Source organism: Macaca thibetana, chromosome 11 (genome assembly GCF_024542745.1).
Source record: "Macaca thibetana thibetana isolate TM-01 chromosome 11, ASM2454274v1, whole genome shotgun sequence".
NCBI lineage: Eukaryota > Metazoa > Chordata > Mammalia > Primates > Cercopithecidae > Macaca > Macaca thibetana.
The window spans coordinates 118213584-118241011 of record NC_065588.1 but is presented as its reverse complement, the minus strand read 5'-3'; the positions used below and the strand labels follow the sequence as shown (position 1 = coordinate 118241011).

At 47.2% G+C, this 27428-nt stretch overlaps 3 protein-coding genes and 1 pseudogene across 6 annotated transcripts in view; 2 read left to right on the top strand and 2 right to left on the bottom strand.

The window, feature by feature from the left end:
- The window catches only part of PSMD9 (proteasome 26S subunit, non-ATPase 9), a 405206-nt gene that overhangs the window by 14738 nt on the left and 363040 nt on the right, over window positions 1-27428 (bottom strand). For 2 of the 3 annotated variants that reach the window (XM_050748168.1, XM_050748169.1), the window contains exons 2-4: window positions 13727-13931; window positions 6958-7060; window positions 2412-2623 (exon numbers count right to left, since the gene is read on the bottom strand). In XM_050748168.1, coding sequence (XP_050604125.1) covers window positions 2412-2623; window positions 6958-7060; window positions 13727-13864 — 453 coding nt within the window. In that variant the 5' untranslated portion in view covers window positions 13865-13931. Of the gene's footprint in view, window positions 1-2411; window positions 2624-6957; window positions 7061-13726; window positions 14025-27428 lie in introns of those variants that run through there. The other variant, XM_050748167.1, reaches the window with a different exon arrangement.
- MORN3 (MORN repeat containing 3) overlaps window positions 1-27428 on the top strand; it is a 330245-nt gene that overhangs the window by 77739 nt on the left and 225078 nt on the right. The window lies entirely within an intron of this gene.
- LOC126930677 (40S ribosomal protein S3a-like) overlaps window positions 1-27428 on the top strand; it is a 265438-nt pseudogene that overhangs the window by 28665 nt on the left and 209345 nt on the right. The window lies entirely within an intron of this gene.
- Window positions 1-27428, bottom strand: part of BCL7A (BAF chromatin remodeling complex subunit BCL7A) — a 237214-nt gene that overhangs the window by 161878 nt on the left and 47908 nt on the right. The gene's annotated exons all lie outside the window — the stretch shown is intronic.

The window sequence follows — 27428 nt, the reverse complement described above, 5'->3', positions numbered from 1 at the left end:
GATGGGCGCCTGTAGTCCCAGCTACTCGGGAGGCTGAGGCAGGAGAATGGCGTGAACCCGGGAGGCGGAGCTTGCAGTGAGCTGAGATCCGGCCACTGCACTCCAGCCTGGGCGGCAGAGCGAGACTCCGTCTCAAAAAAAAAAAAAAAAAAAAAAAAAAAAGAATGTTCACAGCTGGCTGGGCATGGTGGTTCACGCCTGTAATCCCAGCACTTTGGGAGGCCGAGGCAGGTGGATCACGAGGTCAGGAGATCGAGACCATCCTGGCTAACACGGTGAAACTCCGCCTCTACTAAAAATACAAAAAATTAGCCAGGCGTGGTGGCGGGCGCCTGTAGTCCCAGCTACTCGGGAGGCTGAGGCAGGAGAATGGCGTGAACCTGGGAGGTGGAGCTTGCAGTGAGCCGAGATTGTGCGACTGCACTCCAGTCTGGGAGACACAGCGAGACTCCGTGTCAAAAAAAAAAAAAAAAAAAAAAGAATGTTCACAGCAACACTCTTCATAATAGCAAAAAGTGGTAACAATCCAAATGCCCATTAACTGACAAATGGATAAATAAAATATGATATATCCAGGTAGTGGACTATTATTTGGCCGTAAAAAGGAATGAAGGGCCAGGCATGGCAGCTCATGCCTGTAATTCCAGCACTTTGGGAGGCCGAGGCAGGAGGATCGCTTGAAGCTGGGAGTTCAAGACCAGCCTGGGCAACATAGTGAGAACCCATCTCTAAAAAAAAAAATGGAAATAAAAAATTAACCAGGCATGGTGGCGTGTGCCTACAGTCCTAGCTGCTTGGGAGGCAGAGGTAGGAGGATCACTTGACTCTGTGAGTTTGAGGCTGCAGTGAGCTATGATGGCACCATGGCACTCAAGTCTGGGTGACAGAGTAAGACCCTGTCTGTAAACAAATGAAGCACTGATCCATGCTACAATATGGATGACTTGAAAATATGCTAAGTGAAAGAAGCCAGTCATAAAAGGTCACATATTATATGATTCCACTTAGAGGAAATGCCCAGAATAGACAAATCCATAGAGACAGAAAGTAGATAACTGCGTGCAGGGAGCTGGGGGATTGGGAAGTGATGGCAAATCACTATAGAGTTTCTTTACAGGAACAATGTTCTGAAATTGATTATGGCTGGGCATGGTGGCTCATGCCTATAATCCCAGCATTTTGGGAGGCCAAGGTGGTAGAATCACTTGAGCCCACAAGGTGGAGACCAACCTACGCAACATAGTGAAACCCCTTTTTTTTTTTTAAGACAGAGTCTCACTCTCTCACCAGGCTGGAGTGTAGTGACACGATCTCCACTCACTGCAACCTCCACCTCCTGGGTTCATGAGATTCTCCTGCCTCAGCCTCCTGAGTAGCTGGGATTACAGGCACATGCCACCACACCCGGCTAACATTTGTATTTTTAGTAGAGATGGGGTTTCGCCATGTTGGCCAGGCTGGTCTTGAACTCCTGACATCAGATGATCACCCACCTAAGCCTCCCAAAGTGCTGGGATTACAGGCGTGAGCCACCGCACCTGGCTGAAAATTTTTTAAATAGAAATAAAATTGATTGTGGTGATGCATAGCTCTGTGATATACTAAAAAACACTAAACACTTTAAATGGGTAATTTTTTTTTTTTTTTGAGACAGAGTCTCACTCTGTTGCGCAGGCTGGAGTGCAGTGGCATGATTTTCATATTTTTAGTGGAGGCGGGGTTTCACCATGTTGGCCAGGTTGGTCTCGAACTCCTGACCTCAAGTGATCCACCGGCCTTGGCCTCCCAATGTGTTGGGATTACAGGCGTGAGCCTGTAATTTTTTTTAAGACAAGGTCTCACTCTGTCACCCAGGCTGGAGTGCAGTGGCACAGTTACAGCTCACTGCAACCTCGACTTCCTGAGCCCAAGTGATCCTCCCACCTCAGCTTTCCAAGTAGCCTCAGCCTTCTCAAGTGTTGGGATTACAGGCATGAACCACTGTGCCCAGCCTAAGGTTTTTTTTAACACACCACATAACATGCATAACTAATTCATTTGGCAGGATGCCATTCTCATTTTCATCATTCAGTGCCCAGCTAAAATAAGCCCCAAGAAGAGATCCTCTCCCTCTCTTGGGACATTTATCATCTTCTGTCACTGGGAACAGGTCACTCCCCCACCAATGTAGTGGGCAGCCGGGGCTGACCCCTCTCTAAAACTCTGCCCCCAGCACAGGGCTGGATACACAGCAGGCCTCACTCAGTGTTTATTAAATGAGTAACTGAACTCAGCACCGCAGCATGGAGACAACTAGTCTGAACTCAGCACCGCAGCATGGAGACAACTGGTCTGTCTTTCCACACCCCTGAAGGCTACCTGACCCACAGTGTCCCCTGGGCATGGACTTGAGTGGCCAACCCCTGGATTACCGCAATGCTGGCTGGGGAGCCAGGGCTGATGCTGTTCACTTTGGCAAAGGCCTGTGGAGGGCCCTGGCTCTCACTCTGGTCCAGTTTGCGGTTCATGGCCTCTTTGTGGGCCTCAGCCATGTCCCGGGCCTGCTTCTCCTTGTCACGAGCGTGCAGCTGGTGCAGGGCCTCCTCCACCTGCTTCATCACCGCCTTGTGATCATTCTGCAGGCCTGGGATGAGAACCACACATCAAGGGCCAAGGAAGACAGCGGAGGACACAAGACTCCTACGTTCATTCACTGAAGAGTTAACAAGTGCTTACTACATGCCAGACATGCAGCTAGAGGCGAAGAGGAGTCTCTGACCAAGACAGAGGACATTCTCTCATGGAGTATTCAGTCCTGCAAGGAGCAGCTCCAGAATAAGTAATTACAGTAACATCCGATGACTGCAGGGAGGCCTGGCCAGCAGGAAAGTCTGCCCTTCCTACTCTAGGAGATGAAGGAAGACTTCCTGAAGGCAGTGCTGTCTCGGGTGAGCCCTGAGAGGTAAGCAGAAGGAAGGTAACGTCCAGCTGAATCCACAGGCATGAACTCAAAGGCATATGAGGGGCTGGCACTGTGGTCATGTGAATGAATGACTCAGGCTGGGGGTAATCAAGATTTCACTTTTCTCTGAAATCCTCTAGAAGGAAAAATGCTGCATAAGCCGGGCACAGTGGCTCATGCCTGTAATCTCAGCACTTTGGGAGGCCAAGGCAAGAGGATCACGAGGTTAAGAGATTGAGATCACCTAGCCAACATGGTGAAACCCCGTCTCTACTAAAAAATACAAAAATGAGCTGGGCGTGGTGGCATGTGCCTGTAATCCCAGCTACTTGGGAGGCTGAAGCAGGAGAACTGCTTGAACCCGGGAGGCGGAGGTTGCAACGAGCCGAGATAGTGCCACTGCCCTCCAGCCTGGCAACAAAGCGAGACTTAGTCTCAAAAAAAAAAAAAAAACAATGCTGCGTAAGCCTGGTAATCCTGGAGACACTCAGTCCAGGAGAGGGAGTCCACAGGGAGGTGGCCAAAGGGCACCCCTGCTACAGGGCTCCTGCCAATTGGTGGGGTTTGGGAGGAAGAGCCCATGCCATGAAATCTTTGATTTTTCCAGAAAAGCTGAAAATGGGAATGTCTGAAGTGAAATTCTCTGATTTTTCAGTACAGACAGCTAATTCAAAATGTTGTGAACCACCATGGCAATCTGCAGGCCACGCCAGCACAGCAGCTGGTATTTTGATACCCTGTGCCTGTCAGTGGGCTTGCCATACTACCTGACCTGCCTCCTCTGCCACTGTCACTTTAGAGCAAAGGTGAGACCCTCAGTCGTTAAGGGATTCAAGTTCTCAACCCACAGGAGCAGATGTGGGAAAAGAACCCAGATCTGAACAAGTGGAGACATGTGCCTGGGAGGCAGACTTACATAACACATGGTCACTTTCACTAGAAAACCCCCCCCCGATGAGAGGTCCACAGCATCCCTAGAATCTGCAATGCCTGGCACACAGGAAGTGCTCAATACACAGCTACTAGGGAATGGAGCGAATGACTATTTACAACATATTACAATTCTAATCAAAATGTTACTGAAAGGGTTTTTTTCAGTACAAAATGTTTCTGCAGTATATTTCAAAACACAAATTTGCAATTACAAACATACCATATTAATATAAGCTGTTGGCCAGGTGCAGTGGCTCACGCCTATAATCCCAGCATTTTGTGAGGCTGAGGCAGGCAGATCACCTGAGGTCAGGAGTTCAAGACCAGTCTGGCCAACATGGTGAAACCCTGTCTCTACTAAAATATAAAAATTAGCAGGGCTTGATGGTGGATGCTTGTAATCCCAGCTACTTAGGAGGCTGAGACGGGAGAATCATTTGAACCCGGGAGACGGTGGGTGCATTGAGTGAGCCGAGATCGTGCCACTGCACTCCAGCCTAGGCAGCTAAGTGAGATTCCATCTCAAAAAAAAACAGAAAAATTAGTCAGGTGTGGTGGTAGGCACCTGAAATCCCAGCTACTCGGGAGGCTGAGGCCAGAGAATCACTTGAACCTGGGAGGTGGAGGTTGCAGTGAGCTGAGATCACACCACTGCACTCCAGCCTGGCAAAGAGGAAGACTCTGTCTCAAAATATATATATATACACACACACGGATATGTATATTTTGCATATATACATATGTGTGTATATACATAAATATATACACATACGTGTATATATACACACACGTGTGTGTGTAAAATATATATGTATATATTTATATAAGTATGTATAACACATGTATGTTATGTATTATATATGTATGTATAACATATATGTTAACATATGTGTGTATTTTATATATACACACATATATTATATATACATATATTACATATACACATATGTATATTATATATACATATATACACGTATGTTTTACATTTATACACATATATATTTTATATATACACACACGTATATTTTATATATACATACATATATGTATATATATTATATATATGTATATATGCTGCTAACAACACAGGAGACTACATACAGAAGCCAAAGGACCTCTGCATTATTTTCCAATTTTTTTTTTTTGAGCAGAGTTTCGCTCTTGTTGCCCAGGCTGGAGTGCAATGGCACAATCTCAGCTCACTGCAACCTCCACCTCCTGGATTCAAGCGATTCTCCTGCCTCAGCCTCCCGAGTAGCTGAGATTACAGGTTCGCACCACCATGCCCGGCTAATTTTGTATTTTCAGTAGAGATGGTGTTTTTCCATGTTGGCCAGGCTAGTCTCGAACTCCCGACCTCAGGTGATCCGCCCACCTCGGCCTCCCAAAGTGCTGGGATTACAGGCGTAAGCCACCGCGCCAGGCCATTATTTTCCAATTTGTATGTAAATCTATAACTGTTCTTTAAAAAAGTTATTTTGTACAATAAAATAAACTTGTGAGAATATTCTTTTTTTTTTTTTTTTTTTGAGACAGAGTTTTGTTTGCTGTGTCGCCCAGAGTGGAGTGCAGTGGCGCTATCTCGGCTCACTGCAACCTCCGCCTACTGGGTTCAAGCGATTCTCCTGTCTCAGCCTCCCGAGTAGCTGGAATTACAGGCATGTGCCACCACATCCAGCTAATTTTTGTATTTTTAGTAGAGACAGGATTTCACCACGTTGGTCAGGCTAGTCTCAAACTCCTGACCTCAGGTGATCTGCCCGCCTTGGCCTCCCAAAGTGCTGGGATTACAGGCATGAGCCACCGCACCCGGCCAAGAACAGATTTTTCAAAAAAAGACCAATAAGGAATTGCTCAGATTTTTTTTTTTTTTTTTTTTTTTTGAGATGGTCTCTTGCTCTGTCACCCGGGAGGTGGAGGTTGCAGTGAGCCAAGATCGTGCCACTGCACTCCAACCTGGGTGACAGAGTGAGACGCTGTCTCAAAAAATAAATAAATAAGATGTGATGCAGATGGAATCAAGATTCAAATAGATTAAAGAGGAGTTAGTAACTGAAAAATGTGGAGGATAAATGCTGATAGGACTCTGTGGTGGAGACGGTTGTCTACCTATGGCTGAGTGGATAACGGCCTCCAACACATCCACATCCTAGCCCCTAGAACCTGGGAATATGCCACCTTACATGGCAAAAGGGGCTCTGAAGATGTGATCAAGGACCTTAAGATGAGGACATGATCCTGGATTATCCAGGCAGGCCTGGTGTCCATCACAGAGGTCTTTATAGGTGCAAGAGGGAGGCAGGAGAGTGAGAGACAGAGATGTGATGACAGAATCAGAGTGAGGGAAATGCAATTGCCAGCTTTGTAGATGGACAAAGCCATGAGCCTAGGACAGTGGGCAGCCTTTGGAAACCAGAAAAGACCAGGAAACAGGTTCTCCCCTAGATCCTCCAGAAGGAGCCAGTCCTGCCAACACCTTGATTTTAGTCAGTGAGACCCATCTGGATTTCTTATCTCCAGTTACTAAGTCTGTGGTCATTTGTTATGGCAGAAACAGAAAACAAATATACTATCCAATCTGTACTCTCTCCTAGCTCTTTAATTAAAAACAAATCATGCCTGTAATCCCAGCACCTTGGAAGGCCGAGGCAGGAGGACCACTTGAGTCCAGGAGTTCAAGACTCACCTGGGCCACTTAGCATGACTTGTCTCTACTAAAAAAAAATTAGCCGGGCACAGTGACACACGCCTATAGTCCCAGCTACATGGGAGGCTGAGACAGGAGGATCACTTGGAGCCTGGGGAGTTGAGACTGTAGTGAGTCATGTTAGCGCCACTGCACTCCAGTGTGGAAGACAGAGCAAGACCCTGGCTCAAAAAAAAAAGGGAGAGAAAATGAAACCAGAAATATAGAAGCTTAGAGTCTAGCCCATTCCTTTAGTTCTCAGTCCTTGGAGGGGGATAAGATAATCCCATCAAGGCAGAAGAGAAGGCAGTGGATAACACAGATCCTTGGTTTTATTTGTATGCCTTTAACACTTCTCACCACAAGGCGGGGAAAGTCCTCTAAGAGGGCCACTCACATATGATGTTGTGCCGGGCGGTGCGGACTTGGTACAGGTCCACGTCTGACCGGGGGTAGCCCTCACAGTCCACCAGTGGCTCGTTCATCCCAATGCCTTTTTGCTGGAGGAAAGAAATGTGGTTAAAAGGTGCTCATGGGTGTAATGTCCCCAGGATGTCTTTCCCAAGACCCTTCTCCTCTGAAGTCATAATAAAGGTGACAGTATCAGTGTCACATACCGATCACTTAGACCAGGGGCTCTATTCATGTCCTCACAACTACCCTGGAGTGGGCACCGTGTCTTTCATTTTTTGTTTTTATTTATTATTTTTTATTTTTTATTTTTTTTTGAGACGGAGTCTCGCTCTGTCGCCCAGGCTAGAGTGCAGTGGCCGGATCTCGGCTCACTGCAAGCTCCGCCTCCCGGGTTTATGCCATTCTCCTGCCTCAGCCTCCTGAGTAGCTGGGACTACAGGAGCCCGCCACCTCGCCCGGCTAGTTTTTTGTATTTTTTAGTAGAGACGGGGTTTCATCATGTTAGCCAGGATGGTCTCGATCTCCTGACCTCGTGATCCGCCCGTCTCGGCCTCCCAAAGTGCTGGGATTACAGGCTTGAGCCACCAGGCCTGGCCTCGTTTTTTATTTTTAATGCAAGTAATGCATGATTGCATTCTTTTTTGAAGTTAACACAGTGCCGATAAAACCAAAGACTCCTTTGAGCATCATCCCCAAGGCCAGCCTCTTCCTCCCCTCCTTCAGACCCTCCTTCCCACAGGTGGCTGACACCTGGCTGCTGGCCCTGGAAGCTAGAGGGGAGTGAGAAGTCCAAACGGCATCCAGCTGTGGCAGGGCTTTGAGTCTTCTGAAAATAAAAAGATCTAAAAGGCCTTTCCAAGAAGGAAACAGTGATAGCACCAGCTGCCTCCAGGGAGAGGAACTGGGTGGCTGGGTGACAGGGCAGGGAGAGAGAAGCTCCACTTTATGTCCCTCTGTAGGTTTTGAATTTTGCCTTTGGGAATGTATTCTCTATTCAAAACAACCCTTTCTTTTCTTCTTTTTTTTTTTTTTTTTTTAACATTTTAAAGATATGAGTTGGAGGAGAGTACACAAAAGCAGTGAAACCAGTCGCATGGCTCAGGGGAGGGGCTCTGCAGTTGGTTAGACTTTAATTTGAATCTCAATTCTGCCGCGCGTACAAGCTGGACATCCTTAGCTGAGACCTTCTCCTCTCTAAGCCTCAGCTTCCCCAATTATAAAATGGGAGTAAGAGCACTCGCCTCCCTCCCTACCTGCTGCAAGACCTAATGAGCTGACCCACAGAGTACTCAGCACAGTGCCACATGCATACACAACGCAGTGGGTTCAAGAGTGGCCCCCAAAAACAGATAACCACATGCTAACCCCTAGAACCTGTAAATATGACTTTATTTGAAAAAGAGTCTTTGTAGATGTAATTATGTTAAGGATCTCGAGATAAGCTCATCTGGTGGCTGGTGTCCTCAAAAAAGAAAGGCAGAGGTAGGTGTGGGACAGAGAAACAGGAGGAAGGCCATGTGAAGATGCAGGCAGAGCTGTAAGCCAAGGACGACCGGCAGCCACCAGAGGCTGGGAGAAAGGCCTGGAAGCTTCTCTCTCAGAGCCTGTAGGAGCCAACCCTGCTGACATCTTGATTTCAGACTTCTGGCCTCCAGAGCTGGCACAGAGTAAATTCCTGTTTTAAGTCACCAACTCTGTGGTGTTATGGTGGCCCCAGAAAACGATTATGCACAGTCATAGTCATAAACAGTGGCTGTAAGGATTAGTCAGTCCAGGGACAAGTTGCCAGTGTACGCAGGCACTGAGAAGAGCCTTGCTCCCTTTCTCTCTGGAAGCCTCCGGGTTACACCCAAACCTACTGTCCACTGTGCAAGGAGATAGTTCTCCATGCTCCCCTAACACAGGATTCACCATGACACTGCAGAAATGCCCCAGGGGCTAAAAACCTGTATCTGCTCCTGCCTTCCCACAGTGATTAAGAGTTAACCAGCCTTTGAGAATCAATATCACATTGGATAATGCTTCTCAAAGGGTGGGATCCATAACACTGGCAGCTCACACACAGGGCATTAAATAACCCTGAATCAAAAATACATATTCCTTTCCCAATTCTCTTCAATCCTTCAATTGTCAAGGCAAAAGTGTCCATTTGGTGCTGGTCTTTGCAACACCCCAGTTACTTGCTATCTCTAGGACCCTCCATTTTTTTTTTTTTTTTTTTTTTTTTTTTTTTTTTTTTTTTTTTTTTGAGACGGAGTCTCACGCTGTTGCCCAGGCTGGAGTGCAGTGGCGCGATTTCGGCTCACTGCAAGCTCCGCCTCCTCGGTTCACGCCATTCTCCTGCCTCAGCCTCCTGAGTAGCTGGGACTACAGGCGCCCGCCACCGCGCCCCGCTAATTTTTTTTTTTTTTTTTGTATTTTTAGTAGAGACGGGGTTTCACTGTGGTCTCGATCTCCTGACCTTGTGATCCGCCCGCCTCGGCCTCCCAAAGTGCTGGGATTACAGGCTTGAGCCACCGCGCCCGGCCGGACCCTCCATTTTTATAAGTTTTATTGAGATATAATTCAGATACCATATAACTGACTCATGTAAAGTATAAAAGTTAACAGCTTTTGTGTTTGTTTGTTTGTTTTGAGACAAGATTTCTTTCTGTTGACCAGGCTGGGGTACAGTGGTGTGTTCATAGCTCACTGCAACCTTGAACTCCTGAGTTCAAGCAATCCGCCTCAGCCTCCTAAGTAGCTGGGACCACAGGTACATGTCACCACACCTGGCTAATTTTTAATTTTTTGTTTTAAGACAGAGCCTTGTTCTGTCGCCCAGGCTGGAGTGCAGCGGCGCGATCTCGACTCACTGCAAGCTCTGTCTCCCGGGTTCATGCCATTCTCCTGCCTCAGTCTCCCGGGAGTAGCTGGGACTACAGGCACCCGTCACCACGCCCGGCTAATTTTTTTGTATTTTTAGTAGAGACGGGGTTTCACCGTGTTAGCCAGGATGGTCTCGATCTCCTGACCTCATGATCCGCCCGCCTCGGCCTCCCAAAGTGCTGGGATTACAGGCGTGAGCCACCGCACCAAGCCTTTAATTTTTAATTTTTTGTAAAGATAGGTTCTCACTGTGTTGCCCAGGCTAGTCTCAAACCCCTGGCCTCAAGTGATCCTCCTGCCTCAGACTCCCAAAGTCCTGGGATTATAGGCATGAGCCACCACACCTGGCCACTGACCATTTTTATTGATCATATTTTCTTTGGAGAAATGTTTATTCAGATCCTTTCCCTGTCTTCTAATTGGTTCTCTTTTTATTATTGAGTTATAAGAGCTCTTACTATAGCCTAGATACTATCCTTTTATCAGAGAAATGATATGCAAATATTTTCTTCTATTCTGGAGCTTATCTTTTCACTTTCTTTACTAAGTCCTTTGAAACACAGTTTTAAATGTTGAAATCCAACTTATCATTTTTTCTTTTGTAGCTTGTGTTTTTGGTGCCATATCTAAAAAGGCTTTGCCCAATCCAAGGTCATGAAGATTTACTCCTATGTTTTATTATACGAGATTTATAGTTTACACTTTTGGCTGCCCACTTTTTTTTTTTTTTTTCTGAGACGGAGTCTGTCACCCAGGCTGGAGTGTCATGGCGCAATCTTGATTCACTGTAACCTCCACCTCCCAGGTTTAAGCGATTCTCCTGCATCAGCCTCCCGAGTAGCTGGGATTACAGGTGTGTATCACCAAGCCTGGCTCATTTTTGTATTTTAGTAGAGATGGGGTTTCACCACATTGGCCAGGCTGGTCTCGAACGCCTGACCTCAAATGACCCGCATGCCTCGGCCTTCCAAAGTGCTGGGATTAAAGTCGTGAGCCACTATGCCTGGCCTTTTTTTTTTTTTTATATTAAAAAAAGAGACAGCATCTCACTCTGTCACCCAAAAGGGAATGCAGTGGTGCAATTATAGCTCACTGCAGCCTCAACATCCAGGGCTCAAGCAATCCTCCCGCCTCAGCCTCCCAAGTAGCTGAGACTACAGGCATGCACCACCATGCCCAACTAATTTAAAAACTTTTTTTTTTTTGTAGAGGCACAGTCTCGCTATGCTACCGAGGCTGGTATTGAACTTCTGGCCTCAAGTGATCCTCCCACCTTGGCCACTCAAATAATGAGCCACTGTACCCAAACCCTTTTCTTTTTTTGAGACAGAGTCTTGCTCTGTCGCCCAGGCTGGAGTGCAGTGGCAGGATCTCAGCTCACTGCAACCTCCACCTCCCGGGTTCGAGTGATTCTCCTGCCTCAGCCTCCCAAGTAGCTGGGACTACAGGCATGCGCCATCACGCCTGGCTAATTTTTGTTATTTTTAGTAGAGTCGGGATTTCACCATGTTGGCCAGGCTGGTCTCAAACTCCTGACCTCAGGTGATCCACCCGCCTCAGTCTTCCAAAGTGCTGGGATTACGGGTGTGAGCCACCACGCCCGGCCCAAACCCACTTTTTAAAAACAAACAGAGCAGGGTTTCAGGCTGAAAGCCTTCAGCAAGCAACAGCAGCCAGCCAGAAGCAACGAACGTGCCATATCAACCTGCAAAGCATCTGACCTTATATTTAAGAGAAAAGATTCTCATTTTCCATATGTAGCCGAGTTTTGAAATTTTCTTTCAAAATACATTTATGGGCAAGGCACTGTGGCTCATGCCTGTGACTCCAACACTTTGGGAGGCAGAGGCAGGAGGACTGCTTGAGCCCAGGAGTTTGAGACCAATCTGAGCAACAGAGCAAGACCTCATAGCTACAAAAAATATAAAAATTAGCTGGGCATGGTGGCACGTACCTGCAGTCTCAGCTACTTGGGAGGCTGAGGTAGGAGGATTGCTTGAGCCCAGGAGGTTGAGGCTGCAGTGAGCCAAGATGGTGCCACTGAACTCCAGCCTGGGCAACAGAGCGAGACCCTGTCTCAATAATAATAATAATAATACATTTATATAAGATTAAAAGTAGCCGGGCGCGGTGGCTCACGCCTGTAATCCCAGCACTTTGGGAGGCCGAGGCGGGCGGATCACGAGGTCAGGAGATCGAGACCATCCTGGCTAACACGGTGAAACCCCGTCTCTACTAAAAATGCAAAAAATTAGCCGGGCGAGGCGGCGGGCGCCTGTAGTCCCAGCTACTCGGGAGGCTGAGGCAGGAGAATGGCGTGAACCCGGGAGGCGGAGCTTGCAGTGAGCCGAGATCGCGCCATTGCACTCCAGCCTGGGCGACTAAGCGAGACTCTGTCTCAAAAAAAAAAAAAAAAAAAAAAAAAGATTAAAAGTAGATCTATTTAAATAAAAATATAAAAGGAATAACAGTACAAGTGGTATATGCATATAGTATCCTGCATGTGGTAGAAAATAAACTAAAGTTTGAGAAATTGCTGGTAATTCGCTTGAAAGCACAGGTTCTGAATGGAACAGACCTGAGGTCTGAATGCCACTTTAAGCATACAGTCAGTACCCAGTAAAATGGTTCTCTGGCCCTCCGTATGAAACTTCATCTTATGGCCAGACGCAGTGGCTCACACCTGTAATCCCAGCACTTGGGAAGGCCGAGGTGGGCGGATCACCTGAGGTCAGGAGTTCAACACCGCCATGACCAACATGGTGAAACCCTGTCTCTACTTAAAATACAAAATTAGCCTGGCATACCAGCCCGCGCCTGTAATCCCTACCACTCAGGAGGCTGAGGCAGGAGAATCATTTGAACCCGGGAGGCGGAGGCTGCAGTGAGCCGAGATTGAGCCACTGCACTCCAGCCTGGGTGACAAAGCGGGACTCTGTCTCAAACCAAAAAAAAAAAGAAACTTCATTTACATCACCTAAAATGCATTCCATCCCACCCTACTTGGGCGTAATTAATTGAATCTTCCTCTGCGAACTGATTTGTGATTTTATACCAGGTGGCATAAGAAAATCTGCATCAGCTTTTGAGCCAGACCCATCGCTGCCAATTCCAACCTGCATGACCTTAGATAGGCGTTTGCCCCACTCTGGGCCTCAGTTTCCTCCTTATGCAATAAGGATGAGCCTTATTTGTCACTCAAAGTCCAGTCCTTAGACCTCTAGCATCAGCATTGCTGGGAGTTGACTACAAATGCAGAATCTGATCCCTTGCCTCAAACAAAATCTTCATTTTAATAAGATCTCCAGGTAATTCACATACACACTGAAGTTTAAGAAGTTATGATGCAATCAGCAAATGCCAGGTGCAGTAGCTCACGCCTGTAATCCCAGCACTTTGAAAGGCCGAAACGGGAGGATCGCTTGAGGCCAACAGTTCGATACCAACCTGGGCAACAGAGCGAGACTCTGTCTTTACAAAAAATACAAAATTAAGAGAAGGCAGTCAGCGAAGCACATGACAGCTGTTCAATCACCAAGTAACACCTGTTTCCCCCTCCCTAAAATGGAGAAAGTAACAGCATCCATTTCAAAGGGTTGTTGTGAGGATTAAATGAACTCAACAATGCACAGCACTTAAACCAGCGCCTAGCACACAGTAGGGCTCCATAAACGCTTGCTGGATATCAATATAGCTAACTGTTAAGTTACTAAGGTTCTTTAACTGCCTTCTTGTGCCGACAGAGGCCGCACTTGCGGCGCCTTGGGCCTCCCAGGGAGAAGATCCATTGCGGAACGCCCAAGTTGAGGCGGCCCTGGCTTCCCAGTCCTCCAGAGACGGGGGGCCGGGTTAGGCGACCTGGGGCGCCCCGAACCCACACTCACGCTTTCTAGCACGTCATAGTTGGCCTTGATCTGCGCCTCTATCTCCTCCTTGCGCCGCATCAGCTCCTGGACGTCGCTGACAGTCACGGCGCCGGCCTGAGAGGAGCCTCCGCTCTGCCTCGCTTCCTCCTCAGACATAGCGAACCTCGGGCCGCGATTCCACACACCCGGCTCCCGGGCTACGAACGACGCCCCAGTAGACCGTAACTACGGCTCCGCCCATGGGCCAAAACACCACAGCCGTCCGCGAGCGCGACAACAGGCAAGGGGTGGGGCTTGGGGTGGGGCTTGGCGGCGGAGCTGGGTCGCCGGAAGCCGCGCCCTGACGGAACACGTGCGCCTGTGGTGACCCGGCAGGAGTAGCGTCGGCAGCGATGGATCCCCACGTAGGTGCATACAAACGCTAGGGGATGATCTCGCGTCAGCTGACTCATTTTCTTTCCTCATTCGTGCAACAGACATTTATTGAGCGCCTACTGTATGGATGGATACTGTACGCCAGAGAACCGCCGCGTGGCGCTTCAATTCAGTTCTTCACATCCACACAGCCGTGGAGGATTTACAAAATACATTAAGATTCCTTATCCCTCACTTTACAGATCCGATATGCCTGAGTACAAACCCCGTATCTTGCCACCAAACGGCAATCTGTGTGACCCTAAGTCACTACTTGCTTCTCTGAGCCTCAGTTTCCTCATCTGTAAAATGGGGCAGTAATTGATAGCAGCTCTCATAGAGCTGTCCTGCTAACAAATATTCATGGAATGCTTCCTATAAGCCACATACTGTTGAAGCTGCTGGATGTTCCTGTTAAGGCCTCTATAAATTGTAGTGATAATAATAACGGTAACAGTGTTTATTTATTGATACTTATAATGTGCCAGACGGTGTTTAAGTGCCTGACATATATTAATTCAACAACATCATGAAGCTAGATTATTACCTCCCAGTTTGACAGCTGAGAAAACCGTCTCAATAACCGATTTACCCAACTAGCAAAATGTGAGGCCAAAATTCCAACCCAGCTTAACTAAATGATCAACTTTGATATCTGACCATGTGCCTCTAATATTCTGTCTGGACTGTAATCCCAGCACTTTGGGAGGCCGAGACGGGCGGATCACGAGGTCAGGAGATCGAAACCATCCTGGCTAACACGGTGAAACCCCGTCTCTATTAAGAAATACAAAAAACTAGCCGGGTGAGGTGGCGGGCGCCTGTAGTCCCAGCTACTCGGGAGGCTGAGGCCGGAGAATGGCGTGAACCCGGGAGGCGGAGCTTGCAGTGAGCTGAGATCCGGCCACTGCACTCCAGCCTGGGCGACAGAGCGAGACTCCGTCTCAAAAAAAATAAAAATATAAATAAATAAATAAATAAATAAATATTCTGTCTGGAAAAGGGCTTAACGGTCATCTGTGTAGTATTCAAACATGTTTGCCCTGAATTTAATCATTGGAAAACAGACGTATCCAAAAGAAGGGACATACTTCAAAACAACTGGCCTGAAAACTTCAAAAAAAGTCAATGTTGTGAAATACACATGGGGAATGAGGGGTGGGGGAAGGGAAAGGAGGCGGATATGCAATTACCTAGATTTAAGAACACTGAAGATATGCATCAACTAAATGTAATGGGCTGGGTATGGTGGCTCATGCCTGTAATCCCAGCACTTTGGGAGGTGGGAGTTCAAGACCAGCCTCACCAACATGGTGAAACCGTCTCTACCAAAAATATAAAAAACTAGCCGGGTGTGGTGGCACACAGCTGTAATCCCAGGCATTCAGGAGACTGAGAAGGTCTTGAACCCCTGGCCTCAAGTGACCCAGCCCAGCTCGGCCTTCCAAAGTGCTGGGATTGCAGGAGTGAGCCACCACGCCCCTCAGAAATAAACTAACATTTCTAACATTGTCGAGAGAGAGAGATACAGGTGCAGTGGCTCATGCCTTGTAGTCCCATTACTCTGGGAGATCAAAGCAGGAGGATCCCTTAGGTCCAGGAGTTTGAGACCAGCCTGGGCAACATATCAAGATCTCCATCTCTACAAAAAAAAAAAAAAAATTATTCAGGAGATGATCAGGTGTGGTGGTTCACACCTGTAATCCCAGCACTTTGGGAGGCTGAGGTGGGCGGATCACTTGAGGTCAGGAGTTCAAGACCAGCCTGGCCAACATGGTGAAACACCGTCTCTACTAAAAATACAAAAATTACCAAGGCACAGTGCCACACACTTGTAATCCCAGCTACCTGGGAGGCTGACGCAGGATAATCGTTTGAACCTCAGAGGCGGAGGTTGTAGTGAACCAAGATCGTGCCACTGCACTCCAGCCTGGACCATATAGTGAGACTCCGTCTCAAAAAAAAGAAAGAGATAGATATATATTTGTAGACAAGAGATAGATAAGGTAAATACGGCAAAATGTAAATAATTGGTGACTCTGTAAATTATTTGTAAATTATTTACATGTACAAAATGTAAATAATTGGTGAAACATATATAAATGTTCTTTATAATGTTTTTGGAACTTTTCTGTGAGTTTAAAACCACTTCAAAATAAAATTTTAAGGCAACCTTTAAACAGAAAGAAGAAAAAAAGAGAAAAAGTAGAACTGATTACATTAGGCTTCATATAACTGTTTGATATTATCTCTTTTTTTTTTTTTTTGAGACGGGGTTTCGCTCTTGTTGCCTGGGGCTGGAATGCAATGGCGTGATCTTGGGTCACTGCAACCTCCTCTTTCTAGGTTCAAGCAATTCTCCTGCCTCAGCCTCCCGAGTAGCTGGGATTACAGGAGCCTGCCACCACGCCCAGCTAATTTTTGTATTTTTAGTAGAGACGGGGTTTTACCATGTTAGCCAGGCTAGTCTCCAACTCCTGACCTCAGGTGATCCACCCCCCTCAGCCTCCCAAAGTGCTGGAATTACAGGAGTGAGCCACTGCGCCCGGCCAAAATAAACTAACATTTCTAACATTGTCAAAAGAGAGAGAGAGAGATACAGGTGCAGTGGATCACGCCTGCAGTCCCATATCTCTGGGAGATCAAGGCAGGAGGATCCCTTGAGTCCAGGAGTTTAAGACCAGCCTGGGCAATATAGCAAGACTTATGTCTCTACAATAAATAAATAAATAAATAAAATAAAATAAAATAAAATAAAAATTAATTAGCAGAGGACCAGGCATGATGGTTCACACCTGTAATCCCGGCATTTTGGGAGGCTGAAGTGGGTGGATCACTTGAGGTCAGATTTGAGACCAGCCTGGCCAACATGGTAAAACCCCATCTCCAGTAAAACTACAAAAATTAGCCGGGCACAGCAGCACACACCTGTAATCCCAGCTACTTGGGAGTCTGAGGCTGGAGAATTGCTGGAACCCAGGAGGCAGAGGTTGCAGTGAACCACGATCATGCCACTGCACTCCAGCCTGGGCCACAGAGGGAAACTCCGTTTCAAAAAAAAAAAAAAGAGAGAGAGGAAGAGAGAAACGATGACTATATGCAATACATGGATCCTTACTTGAATTATTTAATGAGAAACAGCAGCTTTAAAAGACTTATTGGGCCAATTGGTGAAATCTAAATGTGAACTTTATATTAAATTGTAGTATATCAGTGTTAAATTTCCTCAGTCAGATAATGATGTTGCAATTATATGAGAATATCTTTTTATTGGAAGGAGATAAATGCTCAAATATTTAGATGTGTAGTGTCATGATTTCAGCTACTAACTTGCAAGTGGTTCAAAGAAAATGATACAAGGGGAGAAAGAGGCAAAATGTAACAATTAGCAAATCCACATGAAGAGTATATGCATGTTCAAGGAAACTGTTTTGTAGGCAGCTCATGCCTATAATCCTAGCACTTTGGGAGACAGAAGCGGGAGGATCCCCTGATCCTAGGAATTTGAGACCAGCCTGAGCAACATGGCAAGACCCAGTCTCTATCAAAAAAAAAAAAAAAAAAAAAGGAAAGGAAAAGTTGGTGGTGTAGGGGAACTATCTTGCAGTTCTTCTGAGGTCTGAAATTTTTCCAAATAAAAAGGGTGAGAAGATTCTTACCCATGTGGCCTGAAAAGAGAGCTGTTGTTAGATTACTACATTATGAGCTTGTCAATATTGCTGTCATTATAATAAACCTCTATCTTTTGACTGCCTTCATAGCTCCGAAATCCACCCATCACCTCCACGTCTACTCCTGCCCCGCCACCTCTTTCTCCTGATTGTGGCAGTCTTTGAACTGTCTCAGGTTGTCCACTTTAACTCAGTCTCCAAAGCAGCCAGAATAACCTTCCAAAGGGTGACATTGGCACTCTACTGCTTAATGGCTTCAGTGCCCTTCTCTTGGCCTTTAAGACTCTTCTGATCTCTGCTTGCCTTTAGATCACCTCCCATCCCTGTACCCCACCACACACACACATACACACACACACACACACACACACACACAACTTATGCTCCAGCCATGCTGAACTTCTAGCAGTTTCTGGAACGTTTTTTGCTCAGTCTCTCTTAGCACTGGGTCTTAGCACCTGCTCTTCCCGTCCTGGAACACCATCTCAGGCCAGGCTGACTTGAACCTCTCCTTCAAGATCCAGCTCAAGGCTGGGTGAGGTGGCTCCCACCTGTAATCCCAGAACTTTGGGAGGCCGAGGCGGGTGGATCGCTTGAAGTCAGGAGTTCGAGACCAGCCTGGCCAAATGGTGAAACCCCATCTCTACTAAAATAGATTAATTGGGCTTGGTGGCTGGTGCCTGTAATCCCAGCTACTCAGGAGGCTGAGGCAGAAGAACCCAGGAGGCGGAGGTTGCAGTGAGCTGAGATTACACCACTGCACTCCAGCCTGGGCAACAGAGCAAGACTCCCTCTCAAAAACAAAAAGAAAAAGATCCCTCTCAAAAACAAAAAGAACGGCCGGGCGCGGTGGCTCAAGCCTGTAATCCCAGCACTTTGGGAGGCCAAGACGGGCGGATCACGAGGTCAGGAGATCGAGACCATCCTGGCTAACACAGTGAAACTCTGTCTCTACTAAAACATACAAAAAACTAGCCGGGCAAGGTGGCGGGCGCCTGTAGTTCCAGCTACTCGGGAGGCTGAGGCAGGAGAATGGCATAAACCCAGGAGGCGGAGCTTGCAGTGAGCTCAGATCGCGCCACTGCACTCCAGAGGGAAACTCCGTCTCAAATAAATAAATAAATAAATAAATAAACAAATAAACTGGGTATGGTGGTGGCACGGCTATAATCCCAGCTACTTGGGAGGCTGAGGTATGAGAATTGCTTGAACCTGGGAGGCAGAGGTTACAGTGAGCCAAGATCAGACCACTGCACTCCAGCCTGGGCAACAGGGCAAGACTCTGTCTCAAAAAAAAAAAAAAAGAAAGAAAAGAAAAAAAAGAAGTTTAAATTAGTTGCTGAATCAGTTGTCCAGGGGCCATCACAGAACAGCTGGTCCACTCAGAAGGATGTTTGAGGGGCGTTTACTAAAGGGGCTACTTACAAAGTCATGGGAGCAGATAAGGATAATGAAGCCACCTGGGACTGGTGAGCATGGGGTCTCTTACCCCACCCCTTAAGCCTAAAGGGGCAAGAGAAGGGAGGGTTTGGAAACCTAGAGAGCGTTGTAGCCACCCAACAGGAGTGTGGCCTTCAGTACAGGGACACAGCTGCTGCTAAAACAGCTGCTAAAACAACGTCTGGCAGGGAGGAAGCCAAGAAACCCCCACTTGTCTCTCCTCTCCTCTCCTGCCAGAGTCTCAGGTTGGCTGAAGGTGATAAGGCTTGGGGCACCGAGAAGGGCAGGGAGGGAAGAGATTTGGAGGGGCTAAAGGAATGTCCACCGCAGTTGCCAGTAATTAAGCATTTGGAAAAGTAAGATGCAGAGACCCACATAGTAAATCATCCTATTTTTATTCAATAAAGTCAACTCCCCTATAGAAAGGAAAAAGGGAAGCAGTTATACCTCTGAGGCTGTTAATATTTAGTACCTGGGCAGAACGTGGGGCAGAGCAGAAAGTAGTTTTTAAAAATAAGATACTGGGTTGTGCGTGGTGGCTCACACCTGTAATCCCAACACTGGGAGGCCAAGGTGGGCGGATCGTCTGAGGTCAGGAGTTCAAGACCAGCCTGGCCAACATGGTGAAATCCTGTCTCTATTAAAAATACAAAAAATTAGCCAGGCATGGTGGCACACACTTGTAGTCCCAGCTACTTGGGAGGCTGAGGTGGGGCGATTGCTTGAGCCTGGGAGGCAGTGGTTGCAGTGAGTTGAGATCACACCACTGCACTCCAGCCTGGGTGACAGATTGAGACCCTGTCTCGAAAATAATAACAATAATAATTGTTGGCATGGTGGCTCCTGTCTGTAATCCTAGCACATTGGGAGGCCAATGCAGGAGAATCGCTTGAGGCCAGAAGTTTGAGACCAGCCTGGGCAACATGACAAGACTCTATCTCTACAAAACATAAAATAGTAATAAGATACTTATTAATATCAATTCAGAGTAATTTAATAAAGCAATTGTTAAAGAGCATGAAAATCTACATTCAAATGAGCTAGATCACCATCCATGCTGTTTCTAATGGGAAGACCTTGGTAGTGCTTGATTCTAGGAGCTGGTTAAAGAAATCAGGGTACAGGCCGGGCACGGTGGCTCACGCCTATAATCCCAGCACTTTGGAAGGCCGAGGCGGGTGGATCAGCAGGTCAGGAGTTCAAGACCAGCCTGGCCAAGATGGTGAAACCTCATCTCTACTAAAAATATAAAAATTAGCCGGGTGTGGTAGCGGGCGCATGTAATCCCAGGGAAGCTGAGTCAGGAGAATCTCTTGAACCTGGGAGGCAGAGGTTGCAATGAGCCGAGATCATGCCACTGTACCCTAGTCTGGGCGACAGAGCAAGACTCCGTCTGAAAAAAAAAAAAGAAAGAAAAAAAAAAAAAGAAAAGAAATCATAGTACAGACTTTCTTTTTTTTTTTTTTTCTTTTTTTCATTTTGATACAGGGTCTCGGTCTGTCACCCAGGCTCGAGTGTAGTGGTACAGTCATGGCTCACTGCAGCCTCAACCTCCCAGGCTCAAGCAATCCCCCCACCTCAGCCTCCCCAATAGCTGGGACCATAGATGCACACCACCACACCCAGCTAATTTTTAAATTTTTGTGGAGATCTGTTCTTGCCATATTGTCCAAGCTGGTCTCAAATTCCTGGGCTCAAGTGATCCACCCACCTCTGCCTTCCAAAGTGCTGGGATTACAGGTATGAGCCACTGCACCTGGCACCACCCAGATAGCCTTTCAATGAAACACACACATATACACACACAGGTGAACATGTGTATTTATTGCTATGACAAAAGTATTTACAGGCCGGGTGCAGTGGCTCATGCCTGTAATCCCAGCGCTTTGGGAGGCCGAGGCGGGCGGATCATGAGGCCAGGCGATAGAAACCATCCTCGCTAACACGGTGAAACCCCATCTCTACTAAAAATACAAAAAAAAAAAATTAGCCGGGCATGGTGGGACACGCCTGTAACCCCAGCTACTTGGGAGGCTGAGGCAGGAGAATTGCTTGAACCCAGAAGGCAGAGGTTGCAGTGAGCCAAGATCGTACCACTTCACCCCAGCCTGAGCGACAGAGTGAGACTCTATCTCAATTAAAAAAAAAAAAAACCACAGAGCTGAGCTAGTAGAACAGGTGTGTTCTGTTTGTGACAATTCAGAGCTATACACTTATGCACTTCTCCATGTATATTCATCTTCAATAAAAATGCTATTTCCTAATATCTAAAAATGCACAAAATCATAAAGAAAAATTTAAAACCAATTCAATTTATTGAGATGGGAGTCACAAAACAGTGAAAAAATTCAGCAGCATTTAGTAATTCACAATGTTGTGCAACCACCACCTCTCTCTGGTTCCAGAGCACTTCTTTCCATCACCCCAAAAGAACACCCATTCTCCTTAAGCAGTCACTCTCCTTCCTCCCTCCCCACAGAGCCCGGCAGCCACCAGTCTGCACTGTGTGTCTATGGATTTACCTATTCTGGATATTTCATACAAATAGAATTCAAAACAAGACAATCTTCAAATCAAAGGATTTCACATAAAAATTCACATTGCAAACTTCTTTTGAACAAAATCTGGCCACATCAGGTCCATGTCCCCACAGGCAACAACTGTCTGGAGCTAAGTTACTGCCCTCATTGGCAGAGTGTGGGGGTGGAATGCAGCTTCTCACAATCCCACACAGCTCTTCTTTTTATTATTTATTATTATTATTATTATTATTATTATTATTTTGAGACACAGTTTCAATCCATCTCCCAGGCTGGAGTGGGGTAAGAAGAGATGAATCCCAACTCTACCTACTAGTATGAGCCAGTTAGCTTCTCTGAGTCTCAGTTTCTTCAACTGTACAATGGGTAGAATAATACCTTTCTCACAGGGTGGTTGTGTTGCTTGCAAAGCGCTGGACACGTAGCCACTCACTTCTATCCCTGTAGGTAACAGAGACTCGTAACCCTTTTGTTTTTTTTTTTCTTTTTTTTGAAGATGGAGTCTTGCTCTGTCACCCAGGCTAGAGTGCAGTGGCGCAATCTTGGCTCACTGCAACCTCCATCTCCGTCTCCCAGGTTCAAGCAATTCTGCCTCAGCCTCCCTAGTAGCTGGGATTACAGGCATGCACCACCATGCCCAGCTAATTTTTTTTTTTTTTTTTTTTTGAGATGGAGTCTTGCTCTGTCACCCAGGCTGGAGTGCAGTGGCGCAATCTCGGCTCACTGCAACCTCCGCCTCTCAGGTTCACGCCATTCTCCTGCCTCAGCCTCCCAAGTAGCTGGGAATACAGGCGCCCACCACCACGCCCGGCTATTTTTTTGTATTTTTTAGTAGAGACGGGGTTTCACCGTGTTAGCCAGGATGGTCTTGATCTCCTGACCTCGTGATCCACCCGCCTCGACCTCCCAAAGTGCTGGGATTACAGGCGTGAGCCACCGTGCCCGGCCAATTTTTGTATTTTTGTATTTTTATTTTTATTTTTTATTTTTTTGGAGACAGAGTCTCGCTCTGTCGCCCAGGCTGGAGTGCAGTGGCCGGATCTCAGCTCACTGCAAGCTCCGCCTCCTGAGTCTACGCCATTCTCCTGCCTCAGCCTCCCTAGTAGCTGGGACTACAGGCGCCCGCCACCTCGCCCGGCTAGTTTTTTGCATTTTTTTACTAGAGACGGGGTTTCACCATGTTAACTAGGCTGGTCTCGATCTCCTGACCTCGTGATCCGCCCGTCTCGGCCTCCCAAAGTGCTGGGATTACAGGCTTGAGCCACCGCGCCCGGCCAATTTTTATATTTTTAGTAGAGACGGGGTTTCACCATTTTGGCCAGGCTGGTCTCCAACTCCTGACCTCAAGTGATCCGCCCACTTCGGCCTCCCAAAGATCTGGGATTACAGGCGTGAGCCACTGCACCCGGCCACAGTTCTTCCTAATACTCAGAAATGGGGAAAGGGAGTTCAGAGAGGTTAAGCCATGCATTGAAGGCAATTCAGCAAATCAGAGGCCAAAGTGAACTCCCCATTGCCCTTGCCAACAATGAAAGTCAGTGCTCCAAACCGAAGGGTGGGAGATGTTCGAAAGCATGGGGACTTCAGATGATGAGGACACAGGTTCAGCCCGAAAGGGATCGATGACTGGGCTTGAGTAACCTCACCCTCTGCTTATGCAAGAGATGGAGCTACTGACGTGATGGTAGTTTAGCCTGAGAGGAAAGAAAAGCCCTTTGATGTACCCCAGGCCTTGATCCTGTATCAGCTGTTCAGCCTCCCTGGCGGCTATTTTCCCTGATCATGGGGGACTCCCACCTCTAAAGCTCAGGCAACCAAAGCAGGGAAGCAACTCCTATTCACTCAGGAGAGCCCACAGTCAATTCTCCAGGAAGTTTGTGGGCCAGATTTTATTTTATTTTATTTTGTTTTATTTTTTGAGACAGAGTCTTGCTGTTGCCCAGGCTGGAGTGTAGTGGTGCAATCTCGGCTTCTGCAGCTTCCACTTCCTGGGTTCCAGCGATTCTCCTGCCTCAGCTTCCCAAGTAGCTGGGATTACAGGCACCCACCACCATGCCCGGCTAATTTTTGTATATTAGTAGAGATGGGGTTTCGCCATTGTGACCAAGCTGGTCTCAAACTCCTGACCTCAGGTGATCCTCCCACCTCAGCCTTCCCAAGTGCTGGATTGCAGGCGTAAGCCACCATGCCTGGCCTCGACTTCCAAATCATTTTTACCAAGTTTTAGTATCACCAATGCTGTCCTCTTCTCTTCTCTTCTCTTCCTCTTCTCTGTTCTGTTCTTTTTGGGATGGGGTTTTGCTTTGTTGCCCAGGCTGGTCTTGAACTCCAGGACTCAAATGATCCTCCAGCCTCAGCCTCGCAAAATGCTGGGATTATAGATGTGAGCCAATGCACCCAGCCTCACCTGTGCTTTTGGGGTTATTTACTTCTGTTTGTATCTGTTTGGTATGTACTACACTTAGCTCAATCCCAAGTTCAATGACTTCATGTTGATACTCGAAATTGACCATACTGGCCAGGTGCAGTGGCTCAGGCCTGTAATCCCAACACTTTGGGACACCGAAGTGGGCAGTTCGCTTGAGCCCAAGAGTTTGCCACCAGCCTGGGCAACATGGTGAAACCCTGTCTATATAAAAAATTCAAAACATAGCTGGGCTTGGTGGCACATACCTATAGTTCCAGCTACTTGGGAAGCTGAGGTAGGAGGATTGCTTGAGCCTTGCAGGTGAAGGTTGCAGTGAGCCAAGACTGAGCCACTGCACTTCAGTCTAGGTGACACAGTGAGACCATGTCTCAAAAAAAAAAAAAAAAAAAAAAAAAAAAGAAAGAAAGAAAAAGGGAGAAAAAAAAGAAAAGAAATTGACCATACAGAGTATCTACGCCACATAATTCAGGAAATGCTACAAACCAAGGTTCGACTTACTGTTTTGTTGATTGCCTAGGCAGGGGTGGGTAAACCATGACCCGTGGTCTAAATCTGAACACTGTCTGTTTTTTCCCTCATTGACTGTTTTCGTAAATTTTTATTGGCACAACAATTTGTTCACCTGTTGTCTGTGGCTGTTTGCAGGCTACAATAGTTTCAGCAGAGTCCTCAGAGCCCACAAAGCCATAAATATTTACCATATGGCTTTTTATGGAAAATGTTTGCCAGGCCTTGTTTTAGACTTAAAGTGACAAAGAAGGCCGGGTGTGGTGGCTCACGCCTATAATCCCAGCACTTTGGGAGGCCAAGGCAGACAGATCACCTGAGGTCGGGAGTTTGAGACCAGCCTGACCAGCATGGAGAAACCCCATCTGTACTAAAAATACAAAATTAGCAGGGCGTGGTGGCACATGCCTGTAATCCCAGCTACTCGGGAGGCTGAGGCAAGAGAATCGCTTGAACCTGGGAGGCAGAGGTTGTGGTGAGCAGAGATTGTGCCATTGCACTCCAGCCTGGGTAACAAGAGTGAAACTCCATCTCAAAAAAAAAAAAAAGAAAGTGACAAAGAAAGTTCAGATGTTTCAGGCGTCTCCCAAATGGATGTTTCACACACATACATCTCCCAAATGGATGTTAAGTGCCTTAAAATCTTGGAAGCAGGAACTGTTTTTGGTTTTGTTTGTTTGTTTGTTTGTTTGTTTTGAGACTGAGTTTTGCTCTTGTTGCCCAGGCTGGAGTGCAATGGCATGATCTCTGCTCACTGCAACCTCTGTCTCCCAGATTTAAGTGGTTCTCCTGCTTTAGCCTCCCAAGTATCTGGGATTACAGATGCCCACCACCACGCCCAGCTAATTTTTGTATTTTTAGTAGAGATGGGGGTTTCACCATGTTGGCCAGGCTGGTCTCGAACTCCTGATCTCAGGTGATCCACCGCCTCGGCCTCCCAAAATGCTGAGATTACAGGTGTGAGCCACTGAGCCCAGCCTAGGAACTGGTTTTATGTTTGGATGATCACAAACATAGTAATATGAATGTGGCCTGGACCTGAGTTTCATTTAAGCATTTTCTAGCCACAAAGAACAAGTTATTGGGGCAATTCTTCCTCTTCTTGAATCTCAAGTTCCTCATCTGCAAAATTAGAGGAGAAAAATAGAAAGCTGAGAAGATAAAACGGGCACAGTGCTTACCCGTGGCATACCAGGGGGTGTGCTGCCTCCATCACCTCTTTCCCACCCCATCAGGTACAAGTCATAAGGGAGCTGTCATGCATTGGGTTTTCTAGGAGCAAAGGCTGAGACAGAACTTAGGGTGCAAGATTTTTTGTTGTTGTTGTTGTTTTGTTTGAGACATGGTCTTGCTCTGTCACCTAGGCTGGAGTGCAGTGGCAAAATCATAGCTCACTGCAGCCTTGAACTCTTGGACAGAAGCGATCCTCTGCCTTGGCCTCCCAAAGCACTGGGATTACAGGAGTGAACCGCCATGCCTGGCCATAAAATGATTTTAAGGAGGCCGGGCATGGTGGCTCAAGCCTGTAATCCCAGCACTTCGGGAGGCCGAGATAGGTGGATCACGAGGTCAGGAGATTGAGACCATCCTGGCTAACACAGTGAAACCCCGTCTCTACTAAAAAATACAAAAAACTAGCCGGGCGAGGTGGCAGGCGCCTGTAGTCCAGCTACTCGGGAGGCTGAGGCAGGAGAATGGCGTAGACCCGGGAGGCGGAGCTTGCAGTGAGCTGAGATCCGGCCACTGCATTCCAGCCTGGGCGACAGAGCGAGACTCCGTCTCAAAAAAAACAAAAACAAAAAAAGATTTTAAGGATCCACATCAGTGAAAGGAAGCAGGGGAGGCTGGACTGGGAAGAAGGATAACTCAGTAGTGGAGACTCCACAAGGCCTTGGCCAGCCCTAATGGGGCCCTGGAGACAGACTCACTGGTCAGAGTCACCCCCATTGGGCTGAAAGGGACCAGCCTCTCTACTCCTTTGCTCAATCACAAAATGTGGGCTGCTCTGGGAAGGCTGTGGCCAAGTCTCTACAGCTGAGGCAGATCTGATAGGAGGTGACAGCTGACCAGTCTCCCTACAGCTGGGCAGTGAGTCCTTCCTTGAAGGGTTGTGGACAGTAGAATCTACCACAGGGATGCCATGTCTGCAGAGAGTTCTAAAATAATAATAAAAACTGCTAAAATCTGTCAACTTTATTTTATGTGTGCCAGCAAATCTAAACGAAATGATCAAGTACTCCATCCCTGTGGAACAGACAACCCCCATGGTCCCTACCTCGGTGCCTGACAGTGAACACATGCTCATAGATGGTGGCGGTGTTACTGTTTTTCTGTTTGTGTTTGTCAGCACCAGTGGCTGTAAATGCCAGAAACCCTACTCGAACTAGCTTAAGCAAAAGGGAAAAGGTTTGGCTCATCCAGGAGCTTGTTCCTGCCGGGAACAAGTTGCTCGGACATCAGGAATCAGCCTATCTTCTCTCAGCTCTGGTTTCTCTGTTCTGGCTTTATATTTCCTTCAGCATGTTTTCCTTCAGTTGACTCAGGGCTGGCCCCCGCAGCACCATTGGATCAGTGCGGCAAACGCAGAGCTCAGAGCGAGCCTCTTTTCTCAAGCAGAAGTCCCGGAGCGAATCCGCATGGCCGGTTCTGGCCACGTGCCCAGCCCTGAACCAATCACAGGGATTCTCACTGCCCCGTCCTGGCTCACATTCCCCACCCAA